Genomic DNA, 27,732 nt, shown 5'->3' with positions numbered 1-27,732 from the left:
TTTCAGAAGCTTGCTGTTTTCACTCTTTCTTGTGTTACTGTTTATTCGAGCCTAAACACATAACATAAGACTGTGTAAGAGACTTTGACAACGAAAAGGGAAAAGTCAGAGTTCTCTTCTTTCATTACCAGAATTAATAGTAGAATCCACTGGAGAAAACAATTTTTTATTTGCTTGATAATGCTTTAAATAAATAAAAGTTAGCAGAACTTATGGGGTTTTCAGCTGATGCTGCATCAGTGATGACTGGAATTCATAAAGGATTTGCATTCTATATTTTGAAAAATGTCCCCAGCATTGTTCATATCAAGTTGTCTCTGTCATATGATGGACCATGCTGCAGGAAAGGCTGTTGATAAAATAGAATAACTCCCGAAGTATCAAGTTGGCACTCTACCTGACAATGTACTTAACGTGGACAGAGTTGATTTTTTTTCATCCTATTTCCCAGCTAAAACACCCAATAACTGTAAGATATAAATTTCCTCTTCTTTGTCAGGTTATGAAAGGAATATTGGTTATTTACCATTCTAATGCTGACTGAGAGATTGTTCAGTATTGTTAACAAAAATAAAAGTGAATTCAGATCCAGGCTTTGTAACCCAGCACATAGTACTCTACTGGTGTGAAAAACATTCATAGTCTCAGTTGGTACAAAGTGTTTTGAAATACAGTATGAGAGTCTGTTGCTTTTTAAAGCTCAAAGTGTTATATATGAAAACTTGAAGCAGTAATTGATGTTAAAAGTCCAGAGGGAGAAATAAGTCATTTTGTACATATGCTCATTGAATTTTTATCATGTTATATGTGGATTACTCTTTTTCTGCTCGGATTACCCGTTACTCCTTTTCTGCTTGGATTACTCTTTTTGTCCACTTGGATTACACTTTTTCCTCACCAGTGTTTGGCATGTATGCGTTTCTCCCTGTGGTGCATCTTTTTTTCTCCAAGGCTGTGCCCTCTTTTCATATTCTGGTTAGCTGTAGCCAAACTGAACAATAGCTAAAGGTTAGTCTTAAGTAAATAAGCAAGAAAGCCAGCATGACTAATTAACAGTTAATCCTTATCATTGCAATTATCTTGTGGGGAAAAAAAGAACTGGCCCTCAGACATAATTTGAAGAAACCGTGTTCTACAATGTGTGTTATGTCAGCACCAGCAATTGATTGGCAAATAAATTATGCCTTATTTTGTTGTAACTAGCGGTACCTAAGTACGCAGTCTCAAGTTACATGTACCATACATGTTGCAACTTATTTTCTCATGTTTTATATCCCTTTTTTATTCCCAACTCGAATGGCTTTTAACATTGTTTGCTTAATAATTCTTTATTCTGAAAAACATTTTGATGGTACAGTGTGACCCCACTATAGCACGCTCCATTATAACATGAATTTGGATATAACATGGTCATAGTGTGACTCCCGAAATTTCATATATATGTATTTTTCTCATACACAAAAAAAAAATCTTTCTTGAAAGTACCAAACAAACCCATAAAAAGTTGATTATCATTTTGGGGAAGAGATCGCATATGAATAATACAAGACTATTATGGCAGGGCTCCTGAAATTGTATATGTATTTTTCTCATACTCTTAAAAGTAGTTTTGTCTTCTTAAAATTATGAAAAATAATGTGTAAAAAGTTTATTCTGGGATCACGTAGGGCTTCACCAATGTCACAAACTTGGATTTTGTTTACCTTTTTGGTGGCAAAATATACCATCTGGCAATTTTTTTTATTGGCGACATTGTTGGCTATTTAAACTTGTATACACAACCATTGGTTTGGAGTGGAGAAATTCAGAGGCCTCATGAAAGGAAGCCGCAAACTGGATATAAAATGCACAGAAATTTATCTATTGTTACATAAACAAATTCTTTGTCCATATTGACAAACCATCTAAACAGTGCATTATTATATCATAATCTGCTTATCTTGACATCTAGCATGAGTTCTGTATGTTGTGAAATATCTGCTTTTTTGTTGTTGTGTTATAGTGGGGTCACACTGGGATTGAAACTAATTGCTGACAATTTTATTGTTGTTATTTATTGTTTGTCGTGGTTTGTTTTCTGATTTTAGTATTATTGTAAGATTAGAAGCCATCATATGTTGACTTGAACAATGTTTAAATTTAACATTCTATTTACTGAAGAAAAATGTATAATTGGGAGTTCTCTGCAAAAATTGGGAGATAATATGAAATCGGGAGGTAGGTTTGAAACAACCACAAAAATCAGGAGTTTTTTTTTCTCTGGTTGGGAGAGTTGACAGGTATTTTCCTTCTGTTGAGCTTAAAAATCTCATGTTCATTAGCCAGTGACATTATAAATTTTCTGGACAATATAATTTAGTATAATTTGACAAGAATTTTATATAAAACAGAAATTAAGTTTAAGAAACCATATGCCATTTTATGGAAATTCCCATCAGCATTGTTCCCAAAGTTTTCAGCTTTCTAATGCCAGTTAAGCTTATTCAAAACTTTCTCATGGGTATATCAGTGCTTATATTTGACCACTTCAGTGGTCTAAGTGGTTAGAGCGTCCGCCTCAGATGCAGGAGGTCATGGGTTTGAGCTCCGGCTGAGTCATACCAAAGACTTATAAAAATGGTACTAGCAGCTGCCTCACTTGGCTCACAGCAATAACCCTTTACCTCATAGAGCATAGTTACAAAGTGCAGCGCACTATAAATAGAACACCTGTTACCTATTTGACACCATACGCATGGGTCTGCCTGTTAACTGTTAAGCAGTGTAGTGTATGCTACGTTTAACGGCAATTAAAAGTTTTTTGTTCAAGGACTTATTATGATTTATAGCTGATTCATAATGAAAATAGTGCCAATTTTACATCCAGTATGGTTGGGAGATGGTTTCAACACTCAACCATTAAAAATTAGAAAAGGTCTTTCTTATCACAAAATAAATTCTTTTGGGTCATTAGAGCATCAGAAAGGGACCTTCATTAAATGTACTATACAAATGTTCAGGAATTAGCCAAGCAAAAAGTGGTCAGTGGTATTATGCAACTTGAAATTCATTCTTGATGATTAAGAATACACACTTGAGTATTTAGATTTTTGAATGGTCTTTTTTTGAAATGCTATTGCAGTGTTCAAAATGTTTCAAATTAAAGTTGAGATCCGAATAAACACAGATTAAAATGATTTTTTATTGATCTGTTCATATTTGAAGTACAGCAATTGCATCATTGGGTGACAATGGTATAAAGAATACAGCAATTTTGGGCACATGGACATTGGAGTCAGGGCATGTGGAGTTTGAGTCAGGGCTTGTGATTTGTTTCAAGTCGCCAGCTCAGGGCCTGTGTCAACATTATTTTTCTTTGAGCACTGCATTTATAGTGCTGGATTCTACAGTCAGGTATGCTGGTACTACATGTGATAAATATGTAGAACCTTGGTTTCTTACAATTGCATACAGTTAAACCTGTGTTAAAAGACAACTGCTATGAATGACCACCTGTCTTGAGAGACCATATTCTCAAAGCATTGATTTATTGATTATATAATGTTAAGAACTGTCGTGAGAGACAACATGTCTGCAGAGGCCATGAGCTTTTGGCAGAAATGGTGGGCTTTCAGGATAGGTATTTTTAAGCATGAAATCTATATATGGGTAAAGCATTCATTTTCAGCGTGTTTTTTTAAATAAACAATGAAAGTATATTGATGCACTTAAAGTTTTATTTGAGGTTTCATTGACTCAGATACTGTTGATATAATTTCAGGTCCTTTTCAATAAAGCTGGTATTGGGTACAGTGATTTTATTCGAACAACAGAGACTAGACACAAAGAGGCAGTGCAAGAATTTTGGGTAATCTGAGCAAATATGTATAAATATTTTTTTCCTTACAGTCAATTTCACAGTATTTCATGTGGATCCCATTTTTGTGGTTTTCATGGTTGCCTCAAACCGTGAATTAAAGGACACATTGAATAGTTATAATCCTCCTGTGGAAACAGTAAGAACCCTTCCCAAATATACAAATTTAAGTAATGACAAAAATGTAGTTTTTCAAAATGTGCTTAGATTGATATATGCGAAAATAAATGAAATCACCCTATTTCAGTTAGAAATAAAGCGTGTTTTGTCAGGGTATTGTAGGTTGGGTTTTTTTTGCAGTGCTAAATTGTAGTGCTTTTGATCAAACAATTGTTTGCTGTAATTTGCTATCTGTTGGATAGTACACCGTTTTGAATTTATTTGCAATTATGTAATTTTCAATGATTTTATTTCTTCAAAGAATATAAGATAAAATAGACATACAACTACCCACCCACTTATTCATCCACCCCAGCAAAATTAACCCAATATACAATATACAGCTATTTTTATTTTAAGCAATTAGACAGGGAGTGTGTATCATGGTCTCAGAATGTTTAATAATCAGTTGAAGTAATTATGCTGTGATAACAAGCATTGCTCTATAAAAGGTCCAGTGCACCACTCTGCATGTCAAAAGCAAAGTAACCAAGTTTGCTCAGTGGTTAGTTTGACAGACTCTTGACCAAAATCCTACTAGTGGATCAGCACGGGTTGGTTCTTGTGTGTCCAGTGGCAAGGCATTTTATTCCAGACCAATTGCCTAAGCTTTAATAATCTACCATAAAGCACCGAACTAAAACTAATGTCTTGTAGTGAGAATCTTTGCTTCCAGGACCTTTGTTTTCTGAACCTGGGCTTACAGTTTATGGGAAATGTGTCCTTGAACTTCCTTTTCTAAAATTCTTCATAGAGGTCTGAACAAGGAATGTAAGCAAAAGAGTTGTCTAACTTGGATATGATAAGGTAGTAAAGATTAGTTAAATCCCAGGACCTCATTATAATAGTAAGCAGATGTTACTAAAGAATAAGTCAGAATTTAGTTGCCATGAAGGAAAGTTGCTCTTTATTGGGATCTGATTGGCTCATTGGCTATTGAAACCTACCTGTCACAGTGATTAACAGTGAAGCTTAGTACTTCACTGACCACAACCTATCAGTGTCTGTTAGCAGGTGATGGGATGTGTGTGCTAATCAGCCCACAACTCCATGCACTTTGAAATCAACCAGGGAGTATTGCCAATATCTTACTCATACTTATTTGGACATGCTAACTAAATTCTATCTACAAGAGCAAACGTCCTTTGTGTGCAACATGTTACATGTCCTTTCTTGCTCAGTCAGCAAGTTTAGAAACATAGCTTTAAAGATAAAGTGTTTAAGATAAAATTTTATAACACGTCAAACCGACTTTGAAGATTCATTTATGTTATTAGCTTTGTATGTAAATTATTTGCTTTTTCACTTGATTTAAATTTTCAGATTTAACTTGACTGACTATAAATATATGATGCCCCAATTTTTTTGTTTTTAAAAAAATGAATATCAAATTCATATAAAAAGAAACCAGAAGACAAAATACTCTCACACATTTAAATATCTCCCAGTTTCTTGAAAAAAAGAAAGAAGCTACACCATTTGTCAGAATTGCTGCACCAGCATGAAGTTGCACAAGTAAAAGTTAAGTTTTTGAAAGCTGCTTTGGAAATGAATATTGTTGTTACAGCTTAGCTTGTACATTTCCTTGGCATCTCATCACCAGTTACACTTCCTGTAGCTTGGATCAGTCAGTCAGTGGATACTCACATTTCACTTTGCTCATGAGTAATGTATTAGTTACTCCCAAAACTCAACCAAGTCTGAATTGTATTTATGAGAAAAATCCCACAAAGAAAGCAACTTTAAATTTTTTCTTTGTTTGTATCAGCAGAGTAAAGACTGGATTGGGAGTATAGGTGCAAGAGAGAGAGAAACAGAGATTGATTCATGCCATTATTTAAGGAATTTGAAAGAAGTGTGTGTGTGTGTGATTTGGATTTTTAACATAGCTTTAAGAATTTTTCAGTCATATCGCTACGATGTCTGCAGCATGGCAGTTTATAGTGATGTCTAGCACTGGGGCATCATGCCGCAGACATGTAGCATGATGACCCACCCAGTCACATTATCCTGCCACCAGGCTGACCAGTCCTAACACTAACCTCTTAGGTGGTGCTCTACAGTTTCGTATTTTGCATAGTTAGGATTTTAAAGAAAAAGAATTTCCCCAGCTTTCCTCACTGGTTATACTGGCTATTTAGAAAAGACCTTGTATATCTTAGGTATAATTCAAAGAACCAATAATTCCCTTTATTTTGGTGTATGATTGATGGGTGTACTATGGGTTATAGAGTATACTGCTTGGCCTTACTTCAGATGTGCACCTTTCAAAAAAGTGCTAGCTCTACTTGGTCATTTTCACTTCCTGAACTTCAGAGGTAAATTGTATAAAAAAGAGCCGATAACTTTTTTAACATTTTATATATTTGGTAATTCATTTATTGCACTTTCAGAAGCTGGTATTGTCTAGTCTGGCAAAATTCATTTTCCCTATTTTAATAGCTGCTATGTATAGTGTACTTTAGACTAATTCAGACTGATCTTTTAACATTAGGGAGCAGTCATTTTAGTAAGCAGTGTGCTTAAATCATGTAAAATTTCCAAAAGTACAATATCCAAAGAAATATCATCCACATTACATTAATGTAGCATAGAGGTATGCCAACATTCTCTCCATTGTGCATGTTTTAAATGCGAACTACTTCACCTTAAATACATCACTTTCTCAAAAGTACATATTAACTGGTGAGCGCCCCCTTAATGCTGAGCGCCAAGCGAGGCAGCTGTTAGTACCATTTTTGTAAGTCTTTGGTATGACTTGGTCGGGGATCAAACCCACGACCTTCTGCATCAGAGGCGGACGCTCTGACCACTAGGTCACCAGAGTGGTTGAATTTGGAAGAAATAGTTAATTTTTAGTATTTGTCATGAAATTAAACGTAAATTAAATACACTGTGACCCCTCTATAGCACACTCCATTATAACACAAATTCGGATATGACATGGTCGTGGCATTTTTATCGAAATTTTATATACATGTATTTTTCTCAAACGAAAAAATTTCTTTCTTAAAAGTACGAAAAAATGTAAACTGTTTATTATCATTTGTGGGAAGAGATTGCACATGAATAAACAGTTTTTTCTTAAAATATAAAGTGTAAAGGTTTATTCTAGGATCGCATAGGGCTTTGCCAATGTTGCAAACTGTGTTGCCTTGTTGGCAGCAAAATATACCATCTGGCAGTTTGGTTTGGAAGAGAGAAATTCAGAGGCCCCATGAAAGGAAGCCCCAAACTTGATATAAAATGCACTGAAATTTATCTGTTGTTACATAAACATTTTCTGTGTCCATATTGACATACCATTTTAAGAGTGCATTGTTGTATCATAATCCGCTTATGTTTACATCGAGCATGAGTACTATATGTTGTGCAATATTCGCTTTTTTAATTGTTGACATTTCTGGTAGCAGAGATCAATCAGACGAGGCATTATCTCATAATCTATCTTTCGTCGGATTTTTGGCCGCTCTCTAGTAATAAATATGTTTACATAGACTGACATTTGTATGTGGATGGTAAGCAAAATAGCTCTTCTTTCCATTCAGAATTAAATCCTTCAGAACACCCACATTTTCTGTACTAATCCTTGTCATCAGATCAGAGCATCTGCGTCACTATCATCCTATGACCCTTTCTTAAAAAATTCTGATGCATGAGTGGAAGGCAGCATCACTCCGCTACCACAAAATGTAAAACAAAAGAAAAACCTTACTTGTTGGTCTATTCAACAGGCAGGGAGGAACCATAGCTACAATCGACCAAATGACAGCCAATTCCTTTCTTAAAAATGTACCCAGATAAAATAGTTTGCTGAAATTTCAAAGAAAACATCACCTTTGAAGCACCATCTGTTATGAAAACATACTAAGCAAATGGAAAAAAATCAGTCTCAATCATGCAATACAATTATTTGATGTTGCCACCACAATAAGAAATGGGTATTTGTTTGGTTCTCCAAAGCTGGCCTTTAGCAGTGACTTCAATAACACATGTACCTTTCATCAAAGAAAGCCGACTACAGTCTTTAATAAAAACAAAGAACTTTTGTTCAAAGAAGTCAGTACCAAACTTAAATAAAAGCAATGGAATCTGATGGATTTTTTTCATTTTTCCAACGTGACAGGAACACGTTTACTGCTCGGTGAAAGTTTCCATTTTGCAGTGAAAAAGTTTGTGCTACAAGCACTACCAACATCGGCTTAAAACACAAACTAACTTTTACTGATTTGGGACGTACTGAAAAGTAAATGTACTTCATTACTCATTACGTGGTTGTGCATTGTTTATCCACTGAATTCAGACCTAATTAAACCTGTTAAAATTATTGAATATTTTAAATCTGTGTGTGTGCATTTTTTCAATGGAATTACTTGTATTGTGGATTTGATGTATGTGATGAGATTCGCGAGTGAGTACATCGTGTTGATACTCTATTAATGCTATACATAAGAAATGTATATATTGACAGTATACACGTATATGTATCAATCCGTGGTTCTCTAAATAAAGTAAAATATTATATATGCCTTCTCTGTTTTCACTACAGGTGCATTTCCCATTTAATATGCATCGATATAAGATGGTAACTTTGCCAGTGAAGCATGTATTTTACCACCCGCATTTATTACCTAACCCCCTACCCCTGCACATTTTTGGGGGTACATGCATCATTTTCTTCAGCTGACTGATCTGGTTGCTTATAACATGGTCAGGTTCTATGGCTCCCAACTTTCATGTTATAGCTGGATTATACTGTAGTAAGAATAATTGGCAGGACATGAAAGGAAGCATAGTACAAATTAGGTATATTTCTTTTTGGTCGACTGTTCTAGATGGTACAGTTAACCATCTCTGGCATAATTTCATTAAAAAATGTTTGTAAGAGACTCACGTCACTGACTTTGAAATCAAAACTTAAGAAAGCACCTTGTCTGTGCAAAGAACTCTTTCATATTATTGATCAGAACATAAATCTGATACATTGATCTTGAAAGTTGTGACTGTGTACTATTTTTTAAAGACTTTATTGATCATATGTCTCATGCACATGACAAAGTAAAATAATGTCTAAGGCTTCAACAGTTGCTAAAATTTGTCAACATGTACTTGGTAATCAATAATTAAAACAATGCCATTTAATCAAAATGATTGGAAATAACCTTTCTCCCAGATCTGCAAGGTAGGTTTACGATAGTCATACATTGTAAATTATTGACTGTTGGATGGCATTTCAAACAAAACGAATGGAATGTATTAAAAAGTAATGGAATGAAAGGAATGCCCTCTGCCTCCCAATCTTGCATATCAAGGGCATTGTCTTACATTGTACAACTAGGCTTACAGCTGATTGTTATTTTGTACATGTATGTAAACCATTGACAATAGGCATTGTATGTCAATCAGCTTGTGATTGTTTCATTTACTTCATGTCTTTGTCAAGATTCAGTTTTTAAGACTTACTATTTGTTCAATATATCTGTCAATTTAGGTGAAACAACCTTAAATTCGTCATGAGATTGTTTTGTACTGCCAAACATATGTACATGATGGAAATTATCAATAATGCAACTGGATATATTGCCCAGGAATGCTTACATGACGTTTTGGTAGGATATATTTGTTTTGTTTGGTTTATTTTAATAGCAAATTTGTAGCACATTATTGGTGATATCATGCCAAGGTTAAGGGAGCTTAGTGCCTTTCCCAAGGACACGCAAAGGCAACCAACACAGGCTGGCTTGTATTATGTGTCTGACATTCTACCAAATTGGAGTTAATTGCATCTCCCTCTTATGATCTACACTGACTAGAAGACGCTGCATTGACCTACAAAGTTGAAAGCAAATCTTTAAATTAAATGTTACCCAATAAAGTTGTTAATGAATATGTGCTTAAAACATGTATAGTTAAAGAAATCTTGGTGAACAAGATCAGGAAATCACCAAAATTTGCAATATTATGTAATGCATGGTACAAAGATTCTCCTTAGCTTTTCCTAGTTATGCCTCTTTTGAAATGATAATTGTCCATACTTTTGGAAAAAAACATAACAGAAAAATCTTACAAATGGTTGTCTTAAGATATGAAAATTTATCATTTAATTGGAATTTATCTTAAAATAAGTAAATGAATGAATGAAAGAATAAATAATGAGGCAAAATTGATGATTTTCAAAGTGTGAGTTCTCACAGGAAGCAGTTTGTCAGTATAGATTATGTCTATTGCACTCTCTCCATTAGATATTTCTGAACAGTAAAATATTTGCCACATGCTCATTCAAACATTCATACAATTGGTGTGGCTTGTATAAATTGACTGATTCAAGCTGTTTAAAGTGTCAACTATAATGTGGGACAAACTGTCTGGGAAATGTGCAAGCTATATTGTTTGAAGTGTCAAACTACAATGTGGGACAGACTGTCTGGGAAATGTGCAGGCTAAGTTGTCAGAGGCTTCAGAAGTGAATGTGGCTTCAGACTGTTGTGTTTGCACTACCAGGGCAGCTATCTGTTCGTGAATATATCGGTAGAAAATCTGTTCAAACTGCAGATTATGGTACATAAATGGCAATTAGGCTTCAAATGTTACCTCCAATTCTTTATATTACATTCACTATCTAAAAGAGTACAGCTTTATATAGCAAATTTTGTCAATATACTTTAAGGATTTTACATGCATTCTGCTGCCATAAGGTAGAGTGTGTTATGTTATAATGTTAGTTCATGTGTAACTTGCATCCACTATACCCGTATTTGTTTCTGTACAATAACTCAAGTTTTCCACAGTTAACTATTAGCAAACATTGCCAATATCTTGTATTGGGGGTAAGGAAGAAACCTATTGATATTTGGATCATAAGGGCTGAGGTCAAGGTCACTGATGAAAAGAAGAATATGGTTTCCACATAATAATCACTATCACAGACCAAACTTTAACGATGGCTTATACCTGGGTTAGAAATTTAGGGGTCTAAAGGTCAAATGTCAACATCAGTATGACTGAAGGAAGGAAAATAGTTTAATCATCAAATATATTTCCTGATTGCATTACATTAACGTAATTTTCTCTGCTACCATTGAATCCAAATCTCCTGAAAAGACAGGAAATTGTAGTTCTCTTTAAAGGTTATGTAGACAATAGAAATCTATTGGATTTGTTAAACATCGAAATGACTTCCTCCACCTTCAGTCAGATCTACCTACAAGGTCAATGCGCTAGCAAATGTACACAGTGTTCATCATTCAGAATCTTGCCACAGTTGATAAAAATTGCAAAAAGTACCAGGCATTTCCTGGAGCATTCATGTTCCTGGTAATCGAAGTGTTTCTTAAGGGGGGGGGGGCAGCAGTTGCATGCAACTTTGGTAAAAAGTCAAGTATTGAGATATTTTTGCCACACATGTCTAGATTTTGATAAAGTGCACAGGCACATCTTGAATGCCACATCAGATTTGGTCAGGAACATTGTGTCAACTTCCTTCTTACTTGACGTCACACATCGTATGACATTTTCACTTAGCTGAAAATGCGCCTAATGATCATCGTTTTTTTTAATGTGCTCCTTCCTTTCAGTACTTCATGTCTGTTAGGGCATTGAATGGAAGAGGTGAGAAAGCAAGAGGAACAAGAGTGTCTCTCTAATTTTTAATGCAGTATAGTATCTCAGCACAGCATTGTTAGGAAGAACATATTAGATGGGATGATTGCTGCCAGAGAATTCACTGAGGTGGTTTTCATGTCTTCTACTGGCCAAGCAAATCATAGGCAGTCCTGTGCCCCTATTTTTGCAAGCAAGCATGGAGGGGAAATAGAAAAACACAGTTTCTCTTTTCACAGGCTTTTCATCTATTGTCAGTAACATACTGTCACCCACAACCTCTGGTGATCCACCTGAGGTGCCATATTTTCATCAGAAATGGGCCCAGTATTATTGGGAAATGTTGAGTGATACAAACTGTGTCAGAGGGTCTCCTGATTTGATTATCCAAACCCCAGTACTTTCATCATCCTACCTTCATGAAGGAACTCAAGAATCCCATGAATATTGCACAAGAAAATCTAGTTAGGAAGTCCAGCGGCAATTGAGACCGATATACCATTCATATGGCCTCAATCTAAGCCCTCACAAAGAGTTCATGATGTCTGCTGTAGAGAAAGAGATTCCTGCTTGGCACACCACAAAAGAATTAATAAGTTTGGTTTTTGGTCCACATCATGAACAACCTTACTTCTGTCATGGTGTATTGGTTACCGGTAATTAGTTATAGAAGTCAGACCTTGTCCCATCTCAACTTTCTAGTCCATCTAGGTATGAAACCCTTAACACATGTCAGCTTGGATCTTCCTCCCAAATGCATCAAAAGACTCATTCATGCATTGGAAAAGGCATCAACCAAGACATTGAAAGTTGGACCTTAAATAAGACATCAGACAAAGTTATATCCCATTTCAGAATGTCCTCCACAGAGAAGACAGCGTTCCTGGATGAATATTACAAAACCATTTGGTAAGTGTAGGTTTTAGTTCATAGCATGAATGACCTTTACTTTCTTTTTCCACGTGGATAATCATTGTAAAGAAGTCTGACCCTATCCCTTCTTAATATTTTGTCCATCTAGATATGGAATTCTTAACACATTAACTTGGACTCTTTCTCCCAAATGCTGATGTGTCAGAGAAAGCCAAAAACAAAATGCTTTTTAGGCAAGGAAGTTTCTTATAGATCCTATTTTTACTGATTTGGGGGTGTGGACCTGTTACAATGCCCATTTAATACTAGATCTGTGATGGTCAGTGACAGCTCTTCATATCATCTTTTTGGAAAGAAATCCATTTTCAATGCCTTCCACACTTGGGTGAAACCTATCTATGGAAACATGGTCCTAATAATGTCAGACAATCTAGCAGTGGTGGCACCCCATCCTAAGGGCACATGTCAAAAGTGCGCTGACAAATGTGTGCTGACGAAAGCGCACAGTGAAATATTCCCATCAAATGCATGCAGTCAAAGCGCACAGCGTAAACTATAAGCCTATAATCTTATTTTGACTTTGATTGATAAATGTCTCATTTCTGATGAAATAAAGTAATAGTTTGAATCATGTGTGACCATGTAAATGACAGTTTACCATGTACTAATAATTCGGTTGAGGCATGGCATCAGTCATTTCAACAGACAGTATACTGTCATCATCCGTCTGTCTTTCCCCAATCCAGTGTTACTGGCAGGTGTCACATCAAGGACATAACACCACTTATAGCACCCATTTTCCAAAAGCAAACTTCTTTCTCTTTCTCCATGAAGACAAGAAGTTAGCCTATATCACAATCAAATGATACTGTTCCATAGTCTCGGACATGTTCAGACTTCATGGAAGAGCTGATTATGGCCACAACAAGGTAATCTATGACAATTCTGACATCTCCTGACCACACTCACTGACTTTATTCCCAAATGGAATCTCTCCTGAGTTTTGACATGGCCAGACTTGGTTAAGTTGGAGCCACCATCTCTCCCTACCACCCACTGAAGTAGTTATCATGTATGACTTGCAGAGTGAGTGTGCTAAATAGTACATCCATAGATCTGAACTACATGCAGTTCTGTTATAGTGGGTCATGTAAAACAACTCTGTAAGTGCTGGCCACTTGACTACAGGGTGTTATTAAATCAATGTACTCTGAACTCTCACAGGTCCCGGTACAATAATATAGATTGAAGCCAATGAAATATCAGCGACTTCTGTGAGCCTGGCCTGGAAGGTAATGTCTCACTCTCAATTCGGCATATAACAGAGTCAACAGACTTGCACACTCAGAATGCCTTCTCTAGCTTTCATTTGCGTGACTTTGCTAAGTGATACCTGGACAGACAGTGACCACTCCCCACTCATGAGAGTACAGCCTTATACATGAATTTGCCTCTTTCACTGAATTTGTCGGGGTGCTTTTTAATGGTGAGACAATAAGTAAGTGTGGAATCACACAGGGATCTCTCTCGCATGTATGTAAACAAATTGTTTCTCATTGTTCTAAATTTACATTAGGAAATGTTCATGAATGTAGAGCAGTCATACTCCTGCTGGGTGACACAAGTAGAGGTAGCATTAGCATTTCCTCCTCCTCTTGCCTACTTTCCTAACATAATGGGATCAAGCGATCAAGTAACATATTAGATGGAGGAAGCAATTTTTTAAATTTTTAAATACATTATGTTTCTATAATTATATTTACCTGATTTCATGACAGATAATCCCACCTACCCACCCTCCTCGCAGTATGAGCATCCTTTAAGGGTTTTTCTCGAGTAAAAACTGATTTAAACCAGGTATAACAGCTCATAAAAAGGGGAGTTAACATGTAGAGTTGCTTCCCTTTGTCTAAGTAATATATAGAAAGATGTTTTCCCAACTTTCTAGGTAGCAGAGAAAGTTATCACTAAGGTAGTTTGATCAGGTAAGTATTATTGGACAAACATAATTTTTTTAAAAATTTGTTTCAGCAAATTGGTATTTTTTTTACAACATATACATAGGCTAAACTTTGTAGCTTGACTGTACTTGGCATGAGCTAGAAGCCTATTGATTTGGTAGCAAAAAAGTTCAGTGCTCAAGAGCACTGTGGCTGAAAAAATGAAAATGATTTCTGTACACAAACTTCAGTTCTTAGCAGTGTCCATTTATCTTAGGTTGTGGATGACTTATACATTGGGCAAAACCGGTAGCCTGTTGACTTAGGGGTCTAATGGTCAAAGGTCAAAGTCATTAGAGTAAAAAAAGCCAGCTCATAGGTCAACTCATTGAGGCTAAAAAAAATGTACATTGTGGATAGTTTCAGTTAGGATAGTAAACAATCCTGTAAATTGGAGGTGGGGGTTAAAAGTCAGAGGTCATGGTCATGGTAAGTCAAATAAGAAAATGTGGTTTCTGCGCATTAAGTTTAGTTCAAGACTGCATACCTTGACCAAAAGTCTTTGAGACATGATGTCTGCATAGGATGGGCATATAATACTCTTGATTTATACTTTAAATACCTTTTACAAAGTTTCAGCCTCTTTGTATTTTATCTTATAGAAATATATTTTTATTTGGAAAAGGTTTTAGCACTGTTTTACCTTTATATTTGTACAGTCTAACTTGTATATTCAGGATTGAGCTGATGCATTGTTATTCCTAAGACATGTAAATTACAGTTCAGAATCTCTCAGTCATCTAAAACAGACTGCTCTTTTTATATGCCTGCCATAAGGTGTAACATATTATGTTATGACGTTGTCCATCCATCCATTACCAGTTTTGTTTCCACACCATAACTTTATAAAACTATTGGGATGGTTTTTGCTTGCAGTAAAGAGGAACCCAATCAATTTAAGGTTGAAAGCTGAAAGGTCAAGGCCACTTTGACTGAAATAAGGAAAATGGTTTCCACCTAATAATGTCAGTCTCTGCCATCTGCAATTACCAAGCTTTGTGAATAACCTGCACTTGTTTCAGGAAGAACATTCATGATTTTACAGTTACAAGGTCAAAGGTTAAGGTCACCATGGCTAAAAGAAGATAAATGGTTTCTGCACAGTTTCTACCTTCTACAGTTGTCAAACTTCTTGGATAGCTTGCATTTGGGATTAAAGAAGAACCCACTTGATTTTAGGGTCTATCTACTTAAAAGAAGAAAAACATTTCTGCACAATAACTAGCGTCCTCCACAATATACACTTACCAGACTTTATGGATAGTTTTCATTTGGGATAAGGAAGAATCCTATCAGTTTTGAGCATGAATGGTCAAAGGTTGAGGTCATTCATGTTATGGGACAAAATGTTTCTGTAGAATGACATGATTTCTACATCACATGCCTCAACCAAAATACTTGTGGATGGCTTGCACTGATGGCAAGGAAGATTTGGGGTCTAAAGGTCAAAGGTCAATATCATTCTGACTGTAAGAAGAAGAATGGTTTCTGTGCAAACATTTAGCGATTTACTTGGATAACTATTAAATATGCAGTTGGTATTGTGTCATTCAGTTATACTCTTTTACAATTTTTTATTGTACCATGCATACCAGCAACTATTAAAATATAATTAATGTTGTGAATGTAAACTTAGACAATGATAGAGAGCTAAACATACAAGATAAGACTTTGTGAGTTCTATTATTTTGCCCTCATTGTTTATTTTCATATAAACAATACATATGGTTTCCTCTGGCATTTATTTACTCATTTATTCACATTTGAAGCAAGTTGGTTTACAGGGTGATTGGAAAGATTCATAAATAAAAACCTGTCACATGTTTTTGTCAAGTAGCGTGTTCTGCATGGAAAGGGACACATCTACAAGGGAGTGTATCAGGGATGGTATTCTGTCTCAGATGAAGCTTTTCTGACAGAAGAAGAGACAAAGGAAATCACAACTGCTGGAGGAACAACAATCAGAGTAAGTAAATTGAATAATAATGCTTTTCTGCTATAGATATGTTACATTATCCAAGTGATACTACCTTGCAAATCCAGTCCTCCAGGGCTAAAAATTTTATCTATGAAAACTAGAGGGATTGGCACAAAATTCCATCCGTATCTCAGTTACTCTTGATAGATAGCATGTTTTCTTTAGAGACCTTGCAAGACCATTGTCAGGAGTTTCTCTTTCTATACAGCAAATAGAGAAGTTTCTTATCACAGGAAGTATACCACATGTATATTTCCAAATATTTCTCTTTTGTATCAAAGGTGAAGTCTTTCTGTGTATTGTAAAATTCCAACTTTGTTATAAAGCATACATGTTAAGCTTCCTTTTTGAAGTTACCTTCATAGGTCTTTTGTACATGTATTCTACAAGGTGTACAGCATGCGAAATTCCTGCCAGTCTTGGTGTCAGCCAGTTTCAGTGGACAAAAAATGAGTAGCCAGTCCGTATGGCCAACTGGAATTTTAGGCATATTGAGTGAATTTAATCTGCAGATTTTATCATTTTTATGATAATAAAAGAAATATTAGAAACCAAGTGTAAAACAAATAATGGTGAATTATTTCTAATGACCACTCTTGAATCAGGGTGATATGAGAAGATAAAAAACTTCCATTTAATCTGTGCTCACTAGATGCTTGTAATTCCAAATACAGACCATTCTCCTTCTATGTGAATCTGATGACACATGCTACTTCTGATTTCCAGTGTGAACATGTTGAGATTTTTTTGGATGCCTGTGTTCCGTCGGAAGTTATAAAACCAAACACAGCTATATGACACTGTCAAATGAAGATGATAGTTGAGTTATGGAATTCTTTTGGAATATGGAAACAGAATGCAAATTTTGTTCAACAATGCAAAACTATGTTATACTAGCAGTCAGCCAGAACTTTCCAGACTTGGCAGGTAACAAAAGATTACTAGAGATTTTAAATTGCCAATTTTGTTGCTTTTAAAGCAAAACGTCACTTGAAACTTTCATCATCTGTGGCAATTTAAGTGACCATTAGTTTACTGACATACCATTGGCCTGTCTCTGAAATTTTCTAACATCAGCTACAAAACTCGGTACACAAATATCTTCTCAGTCCATGTGTAGCTACATATTGAAATAGGTTTCCATGACGACATAAAACCTTTCTTCATGTCTGATTTTCAAATATAATTGCTGTGACAGCAGAGTCTGTTTTGGGCAGAACAAATTGGTGCCCAGCTTTCTTTTATTCCAGCCAGTGAAAACACTCTTCCAAAACCATGTCAGAGGTCAGCAGGTGCACTTAATCAACACAGATGGTGTACCTAAGAGCTGATAATCCACTAATTATGCTTGATTATATCATTTGTTGACATATGCCACACCTAGGGAAAGTAAATTTTAATTAACCATGGAATAATGAAAACTACGTAAATTTGTTTTCGTTAGTGGCTCAGAATCATATACCATATATACTTAGTTGTAAGCTGAGTCCAGCTGTAATATGTGGTGGCAGATCAGGGTCTTTGTTGTTTATTGCAATGATTAAATCAAACAAAATGCATATATTCAGAGGTGCATTATGCAACAATGGATCTGATCTGTGCAGTCTGCAAAATTGTCTCAACTTACAAGCAAGTGTATATGGATGGATGCAGTGAACTTCTTTAAAGAGGAATTTGTCATAAATATTACATAACTGTTTTTTTTGTGCATAGTCAGTCAGTACAAATGATAATAATGTTTTTTATTTTTAGTTTTCATACAGGTAGTAGTTTTTCATTATCAAAAGCTGGAAACAGTCAAATTATACATACATTAAAAAACATGAATAATAAAGAAAACACAAAATTACAGACAATGTGATAATTTTTAAAATGATATGTAATACCAAACTAATTAACCAGTCACAAAATCTGTACATCATCATGAACAGGTGTCAGCTGAGAGTGAGCAACCAGTTACTTGGATGGAGGAGAAAAACTATGTGTTCAAGTTGTCTGACTTCAAATCTGAACTCACAAGATGGCTGGACAGGGGAGGTAAATTATCGGTTCAGATTTACTTTTAATGTGTATTTCTTTAATAAATTTCCTTTTCTGGTTGATTGATTGGTGTCTTAAGAGTACTTAGAACTTGAGTCACTGTAAGTGTATAGGCAATAGGAGCCAAGTGGCTTACTTAGACACATTGCATCCAGTCAGGACAGGTCTGGGCAGCATCGTGCATTATAGGCACCTCCATTGTGCCATTTACCCATATTTTTGTACATTTGGTATTTGGCAGAATAAATTATGTTATCATGTTGACTATATGTCTGTCTGTTACCAGTTTTGTTTCTGCACTATAAATTGAGGTGTCCATTTTCCACAGGCACCAGGCTTTGTAGATGATTTGCACTTGGGCTAAGAAAGAACATTAACATGGGGTGGTGGCAAAGGCAAAAGGGTCAGAGTGACTCACTGAAAGAAGAAAAATGGTTTCTGCACAAACACTTGGCTTGTCTAATTCTTCAGGTACCAATTATTGTGGATGACTTGAAATTGTGATAACGAAGAAGCCAAAATTTATATTGGAGTCTAACAGTTAAATGCCAGGATCACTTACTAAAAGAAAGAAAAATGTTCCAGTTCAAATTTTTCAGATTATCAACCATGTACCTTCACCAAGGCTAGTTTATGATTTACATGCTGTGTCAAAAGTCAAATGATTTTGGGTCCAGAGGATCAAAGGTTCAAGGTCACTTTCAAAGAAGAAAATGGTATTTACAAATAAATTTAGTTGTACACCATATACCTTGAGCAGGGTGTTCTGGAAGGATGGCATATAAGGTATGGAAGCATCCTATTTATATAGGGATCAAAAGATCAAGGCCAAGGTCATTGTTCCTTGAAGAGAAAAGACTTTGAAGAACAACCTTTGTTTTTTAGTATGATCTTTGTCCAAACTTGGTGGATCACTTGCTTTTAGGGTTTTAAAAAAAATCAATTGATGCTGGGATCTAATGGTCAGAGGTTATGGTCATGGTAGGTGTAAAAAGAAAGTAATGGTTTCTGCACATTATGTTTAGTTGAAGACCATATACCTTGACCAAAGGTCAGTAATCTCCAGAGTCAACCATACCCTCTTATTGCCTGTCTTTAGGACTATTAAATGCTGTTCATGGTACTCTTGTTTTATTAAAAAATGAACTCTTGATTGGAATTTCAAACCTGCAGTTCATTGATTGTGTCTCCGGTTCTCATTTGAAACAAGAAAGCTTGGTTCTTTAAAGAAAGAAACTTTGAAGGAAGGAAGAGAGAAAGAAAGAATAATCAAATCATTAAAAACAAAAGAGGTTACCTTTTATTACAGTCCAACCTATGTTAAAGATTCCATGAACCAACTTACTGTAGAGATGAACTTTCATTAATCCACCAGCTATTTGTAGGGGCCACTTTTCTTGCTTCCTGAAGGTGGGTGCTCAAGACAGGTTTGACTGTACTGTCAATCGCAGGGAGGTAATTTTTCATGGATATATATGACCAGTGTCATTGTTACATATGCCATTTCTGTACAAGCAATATTGACAAATTAATTGCCAAAAAAGGTAATGTTTTCCAAAACCATGAACAATAATGCGATGAAAAGAACCATATACTAGTTTATAAGTTGAGTCAAACTGCAAACAACTAATGCACCTGCAGATCAGGGTCTATTCTGTTTGTCCTAAAACAAAAAGGCACAGAGACAGATCTGCTAGTGCATTATGTGGCAGCAGATCTGAGTCTGTGCAGTTTGTAGTTGGATTAATCTTATAAGTGAATATATATGGTAAAGGAATTTGTGGTAATTATATTTGTTTGACACTTTTTGTACAAGAAACCACAATCAATGAACAAAGGGGAACCTTTTACTATCTTTTTTCTTGGCCACATTTTACCAGTAAAATGCAAATTACTTTGTCAGTTGTAACTAAATAGAGGATGAATTTTGTAAAAACAAAGAAGCTTTCTGAGTGTCCCTTTCTCAGTTTTACTGCTGAAAACCAAAATCACAGGTTATAGCCTTATTCAGAAAAAGTTTTGGAGCATGAATTTCAAACTTGTGCTCAGAATTATATTTAAAAAAATTTAATGCATGGAAGTCATTTAAATCTGACTAGCAAAGGAGGAAGGAAAATATTAGAAAATACTGAAAACTTTATGATTATACTTTATTGTTTTGCTTGCTTTTTAATGGTTAAGTACAGAAATACCTCATTATTAAGTACTTCTTTGTTACAAAGCCAGTATGGTAATTAATCCCAATTTCATTCTGTGGTTAAGTGGTAGATATTGTGTATATAATGTACTTTATTATAAGGCATTCTCACTATAAGGCAATGAATTCTGTGGAACCCATGGACACTTATCATGAGGGATTACTGTATAATGTACTTCATTATCAGACAGTTTTATTTTCAGGCAGTTTATTCCATGGTTCCCATTGACAGCATTATATTGAGGGAGTACTGTATAATGTACTTCATTATAAGGCAATATATTACATTGTTCCCATTGACTGAATTATATGGAGGGAGTACTGTATAATGTACTTAGTTATAGGGCAGTATATTCCAAGCCTCCCATTAATATAATTATACATAGGGAATACTGTATAATGTACTTAATTATAAGGCAGTATATTCCAAGGTTCCCATTGATAGTGATATATTGAGGGAGTACTGTATAATGTACTTCATTATAAGGCAATATATTGCATTGTTCCCATTGACTGAATTATATTGAGGGAGTACTGTATAATGTCTCAGCTCAAGATATGCAGCCTTGCATATGTTCATGACATGTTGGTGCAGTGTGAGAGTACTGTCCAGAGTAACACCTAGGTTTCGTACTGATTGTGTGAATTTAATGTTGGTGTTGCTGATATTTATTGTTTGAGGTAAAGGATGTGAATGAGAAAGTCTTTGTGTTGTGATCAGAATGGCCTCAGTTTTATGATCATTCATCTGCAGCTTGTTACATGTCATCCATGATTTCACATCAGAAATGCACCTCTCTACACCTTGGATGGTAGCAACAACTTCAGTTGGGTGGATAGATTTGTATATTTGGGTGTCATCAGCATACAATTGGTGAGACAATGGATGATGATCTATGACACTTGGGAGCGACTGAGTGTACAGAATAAAGAGAACAGGTCCAAGAACAGACCCCTGTGGAACACCACAACATAGATCAACTGGGCTGGACTGTATTCCATTCGCAGATAAATTTGTGTCCTGTTGACCAAGTAGGACTTGAACCACAGTAAGTCTGTATCATGAATGCCAAATACATGCTAGAGATGGTGAAGTAATATATCATGGTCTATTGTGTCAAATGCTGCAGACAAATCAAGGAGGATGAGGACTGTAATCTTTCCGCTATCCAACGCAGAAAGAATGTCATTAACTACTTTCAGAAGAGTAGTTTCAGTACTGTGGCAAATGCGATATGCAGATTGTACATTGCTACAAAGACTTTGAATTTAGATGAGATACAAACTGGGATAGAACAACCTTTTCTAAGATTTTTTATATGAATGGGAGATTAGAAACTGGGCGGTAGTTCTTTAAATCGTTATGGTCTAGTGTTGGTTTCTTCAGCAGAGGCTTTACAATGGCAGTTTTGAAAAATGATGGGAATTCCCCAGATGAGAGAGAGGTATTAATAACATCAGCTAGTGAAGGCAATACTGGATCTAAGCACTCAAGCAGCAGTGATGTTGGAATTGGATCAAGTTCAGATGACTTTGGTGCACTCTTCATCAGGATTGTATGTACTAAATCCATAGAGACAGTTTCAAACGCTGCTAATGGTTGCCGCTCAAATTCTGTTTCCCAACTGTATGGTGACGACGAGTCAATTGAAGTTGTCGTGTAAAGCTTATCTCTAATGGTTTGTACTTTGTCACGGAAGAAATTTGCAAACATGTCCAGAAGGTTGACTGGAGAGAAGGTAGTTGGAAGTGGTGTAGATTTGTTCCTTGACATTAGCTTGTTAGTAATCTCGAAAAGCTTTTTGCAGCTGGAACTTTCCATGATCTTAGTAGTGTAGTGGGCTTATTTCACTGCATGGACTATATTTGTGACATTCTTTTTAGCGGCTTCATAGATTTGCTTATGAATAGTGAGTCTCGTGGAAAGCCAAAGCCTCTCAGCTTTACGGCGGTCTCTTTTAGCAGTGCAAAGCTGGTCCCTAACACTGCTATACCATGGAGAACACTTTTGAATTGATACTCTCGACTTGGTAGCTGGGGCATGTTTGTCAAGCAGTGAATGCAGGCAGTTATCAAGTTGTTCTGTGGTAGAAGGTAAGCAAGTTGTTAGGTTAGCTTGGATGTCGTGCATTAGTTTGGTTCTATTTATCATACAGAGATTTCTCTTAGTAGCAGATAAAGGTGGAGGGTTAGGGACTGATACGTCAAGATGGCATATAATGCAGACGTGATCTGATGCAAGTTCATGGGATACCAGGGAGGACCGTAGAATGTTATCATCAGGTCTATGATGAATCCAGTCTAAAACGTGACCATGTTTATGGGTGGGTTGGTTAACTGATTGTTTGAGGTTGAAAACATTAATGGAATCTATGAGTTTTGATGTATTTGGGTTTCCGGGACAGTCAAAGTGAAAGTTGAAATCTCCAAGAATAATCAGGTTGCCACCTATCAAATTTCTATAGTCCAGGAGATTCGGAAACTGCTCCAAAAAGAGAGAGTCAGCCAGCTTGTTTTTTTCTACTAGGCGGCAGGCGGTATAGGCAGAAAAATGGACTGACCTTTGCTCCAGTGTGAGTGTGGTTTGGACTAGTTCAAACAATGTGTGGTCAGAAGTATCTCTTGCAAACTTTCTGCTCATCTTTGAGCAAAGCTCAAAGTATCATTTGGGGAATTTTTAGTTACTACAAAGGTTGAAACTCATTTTTTCCTAATGAACTGAATCTATGAAACTAAACTTTCAATGCATAGAGTACACATTTTGCTTGGCTTCCTTTTTATCCTTGATCACATCTGTACTATGTAGGATAAATCACTAATTAATGTCAGATATTTCAGTTAAATTTATGTTACTTACATAAACAGGGTTTGATTGGTCAATTGAAGTGAATTCACATGCTATGATCGTGACTGCTAGCTCTTTCACCGGTTTGATTTATATGTCTTTTAACTATTTATTCAACCTTCTTTACTTGATTTGATACAAAAGCATAATTACCTAATTGATTGTAACCATGCAACAAATACTACGCCAAGTCATAGATCATTTGGTTCTTGTGGAATCACTCGTAGGCATCGCTGTGATTGTAGAGTAATATTTGTCATATTTGAATATAAGAGGGCTTATCACATTTATGATGATTACACTAAAACTAAATTAAAAGATAAACTGAAACATGAATTTCTCATGGCAAGACTTATTTAACTAGAATTTATTTCTTAAAGTGTTGTCACCAGTCAGCATTACTAACATTTTGATTGATAGATTTGTGGTAATTTATATTGTTACTCAGAGTGTAGTAAGAATTTCTTTTAAAAAAACTTTAATAAAATGTATAACTTATTAATAAAAGTTGCAGATTTTTATCATGTTGTTTAAAATTTCTAAGCAATAACCATCTGATGGTAATACGAGGAATATATTAATTTACCACATTGATGATGAGTTTATTTACATCAACAAATAAGGGTCTATTTTTGGGGTATTTTTATTATAAGAATAAAATGGAATCCACATCTGCCCCTATGTTATAAACAGGTTTGCAAGTTATAGCAAGGGAGTGTTGTGTGTGGAGCACTTTTTCAGAGTAAAGTTAATAAATTATAAAATAATTCAGATTGTATTCTGTGTAAAGATGCTATAAGTGCTCATTTGGTGTTTGAGACTGAGTTGGAGTTCTGTACTCAATAAAAAATTTTTACAAATGTGGCTTGTAGTATCTTTGCTTGTCTAGTGTTGTTGACAATGTTAATTTGCAAATGTGGCTTGTAGCATCTTTGCTTGCCAAGGGTTGTTGACAATGTTAATTTGCAAATGTGGCTTGTAGCATCTTTGCTTGCCTATACTTGTTGACAATGTTAATTTGCAAATGTGGCTTGTAGCATCTTTGCTTGCCTATACTTGTTGACAATGTTAATTTGCAAATGTGGCTTGTAGCATCTTTGCTTGCCTAGGGTTGTTGACAATGTTAATTTGCATATGTGGCTTGTAGCATCTTTGCTTGTCTAGTGTTGTTGACAATGTTAATTTGCATATGTGGCTTGTAGCATCTTTGCTTGCCTATACTTGTTGACAATGTTAATTTGCAAATGTGGCTTGTAGCATCTTTGCTTGCCTATACTTGTTGACAATGTTAATTTGCAAATGTGGCTTGTAGCATCTTTGCTTGCCTAGGGTTGTTGACAATGTTAATTTGCATATGTGGCTTGTAGCATCTTTGCTTGTCTATACTTGTTGACAATGTTAATTTTGCAAATGTGGCTTGTAGCATCTTTGCTTGCCTAGGGTTGTTGACAATGTTAATTTGCATATGTGGCTTGTAGCATCTTTGCTTGCCTAGGGTTGTTGACAATGTTAATTTGCAAATGTGGCTTGTAGCATCTTTGCTTGCTTAGGGTTGTTGACAATGTTAATTTGCAATGTGGCTTGTAGCATCTTTGCTTGCCAAGGGTTGTTGACAATGTTAATTTGCAAATGTGGCTTGTAGCATCTTTGCTTGCCTAGGGTTGTTGACAATGTTAATTTGCAAATGTGGCTTGTAGCATCTTTGCTTGCCTAGGGTTGTTGACAATGTTAATTTGCAAATGTGGCTTGTAGCATCTTTGCTTGCCTAGGGTTGTTGACAATGTTAATTTGCAAATGTGGCTTGTAGCATCTTTGCTTGCCTAGGGTTGTTGACAATGTTAATTTGCAATGTGGCTTGTAGCATCTTTGCTTGCCAAGGGTTGTTGACAATGTTAATTTGCAAATGTGGCTTGTAGCATCTTTGTTTGCCTAGGGTTGTTGACAATGTTAATTTGCAAATGTGGCTTGTAGCATCTTTGCTTGCTTAGGGTTGTTGACAATGTTAATTTGCAAATGTGGCTTATAGCGTCTTTGCTTGCCTAGGGTTGTTGACAATGTTAATTTGCAAATGTGGCTTGTAGCATCTTTGCTTGCCTAGGGTTGTTGACAATGTTAATTTGCAAATGTGGCTTGTAGCATCTTTGCTTGCCTAGGGTTGTTGACAATGTTAATTTGCATATGTGGCTTGTAGCATCTTTGCTTGCCTAGGGTTGTTGACAATGTTAATTTGCAAATGTGGCTTGTAGCATCTTTGCTTGCCAAGGGTTGTTGACAATGTTAATTTGCATATGTGGCTTGTAGCATGTTTGCTTGCCAAGGGTTGTTGACAATGTTAATTTGCAGATGTGGCTTGTAGCATCTTTGCTTGCCAAGGGTTGTTGACAATGTTAATTTGCAGATGTGGCTTGTAGCATCTTTGCTTGCCAAGGGTTGTTGACAATGTTAATTTGCAAATGTGGCTTGTAGCATCTTTGCTTGCCTAGGGTTGTTGACAATGTTAATTTGCAAATGTGGCTTGTAGCATCTTTGCTTGCCAAGGGTTGTTGACAATGTTAATTTGCAGATGTGGCTTGTAGCATCTTTGCTTGCCAAGGGTTGTTGACAATGTTAATTTGCAGATGTGGCTTGTAGCATCTTTGCTTGCCAAGGGTTGTTGACAATGTTAATTTGCAAATGTGGCTTGTAGCATGTTTGCTTGCCAAGGGTTGTTGACAGTGTTAATTTGCAGATGTGGCTTGTAGCATGTTTGCTTGCCAAGGGTTGTTGACAATGTTAATTTGCAGATGTGGCTTGTAGCATCTTTGCTTGCCAAGGGTTGTTGGCAATGTTAATTTGCAAATGTGGCTTGTAGCATCTTTGCTTGCCTAGGGTTGTTGACAATGTTAATTTGCAAATGTGGCTTGTAGCATGTTTGCTTGCCAAGGGTTGTTGACAATGTTAATTTGCAAATGTGGCTTGTAGCATCTTTGCTTGCCTAGGGTTGTTGACAATGTTAATTTGCATATGTGGCTTGTAGCATCTTTGCTTGCCTAGGGTTGTTGACAATGTTAATTTGCATATGTGGCTTGTAGCATCTTTGCTTGCCAAGGGTTGTTGACAATGTTAATTTGCAAATGTGGCTTGTAGCATCTTTGCTTGCCTAGGGTTGTTGACAATGTTAATTTGCAAATGTGGCTTGTAGCATCTTTGCTTGCCTAGGGTTGTTGACAATGTTAATTTGCATATGTGGCTTGTAGCATCTTTGCTTGCCTAGGGTTGTTGACAATGTTAATTTGCAAATGTGGCTTGTAGCATCTTTGCTTGCCAAGGGTTGTTGACAATGTTAATTTGCAGATGTGGCTTGTAGCATCTTTGCTTGCCTAGGGTTGTTGACAATGTTAATTTGCAAATGTGGCTTGTAGCATCTTTGCTTGCCTAGGGTTGTTGACAATGTTAATTTGCAAATGTGGCTTGTAGCATCTTTGCTTGCCAAGGGTTGTTGACAATGTTAATTTGCAGATGTGGCTTGTAGCATCTTTGCTTGCCAAGGGTTGTTGACAATGTTAATTTGCAAATGTGGCTTGTAGCATCTTTGCTTGCCTAGGGTTGTTGACAATGTTAATTTGCAAATGTGGCTTGTAGCATGTTTGCTTGCCAAGGGTTGTTGACAATGTTAATTTGCAAATGTGGCTTGTAGCATGTTTGCTTGCCAAGGGTTGTTGACAATGTTATTTTGCAAATGTGGCTTGTAGCATCTTTGCTTGCCTAGGGTTGTTGACAATGTTAATTTGCAAATGTGGCTTGTAGCATCTTTGCTTGCCTAGGGTTGTTGACAGTGTTAATTTGCAAATGTGGCTTGTAGCATCTTTGCTTGCCTAGGGTTGTTGACAATGTTAATTTGCAAATGTGGCTTGTAGCATCTTTGCTTGCCAAGGGTTGTTGACAATGTTAATTTGCAAATGTGGCTTGTAGCATCTTTGCTTGCCAAGGGTTGTTGACAATGTTAATTTGCAAATGTGGCTTGTAGCATCTTTGCTTGCCAAGGGTTGTTGACAATGTTAATTTGCAAATGTGGCTTGTAGCATCTTTGCTTGCCAAGGGTTGTTGACAATGTTAATTTGCAAATGTGGCTTGTAGCATCTTTGCTTGCCAAGGGTTGTTGACAATGTTAATTTGCAATGTGGCTTGTAGCATCTTTGCTTGCCA

At 36.1% G+C, this 27,732-nt stretch overlaps 1 protein-coding gene across 1 annotated transcript in view; it reads left to right on the top strand.

Moving 5' to 3' along the window:
• LOC149807332 (methionine--tRNA ligase, mitochondrial-like) overlaps nucleotides 1-27,732 on the top strand; it is an 87,022-nt gene that overhangs the window by 20,362 nt on the left and 38,928 nt on the right. The window contains exons 4-6 of the mRNA XM_089965457.1: nucleotides 3,761-3,847; nucleotides 16,325-16,453; nucleotides 18,397-18,502. Coding sequence (XP_089821583.1) covers nucleotides 3,761-3,847; nucleotides 16,325-16,453; nucleotides 18,397-18,502 — 322 coding nt within the window. The remainder of the gene's footprint in view (nucleotides 1-3,760; nucleotides 3,848-16,324; nucleotides 16,454-18,396; nucleotides 18,503-27,732) is intronic.

Source organism: Sinohyriopsis cumingii, chromosome 1 (assembly GCF_028554795.1).
Source record: "Sinohyriopsis cumingii isolate HCF-2022 chromosome 1, ASM2855479v2, whole genome shotgun sequence".
NCBI lineage: Eukaryota > Metazoa > Mollusca > Bivalvia > Unionida > Unionidae > Sinohyriopsis > Sinohyriopsis cumingii.
This window is presented reverse-complemented; position numbering and strand designations above follow the sequence as displayed.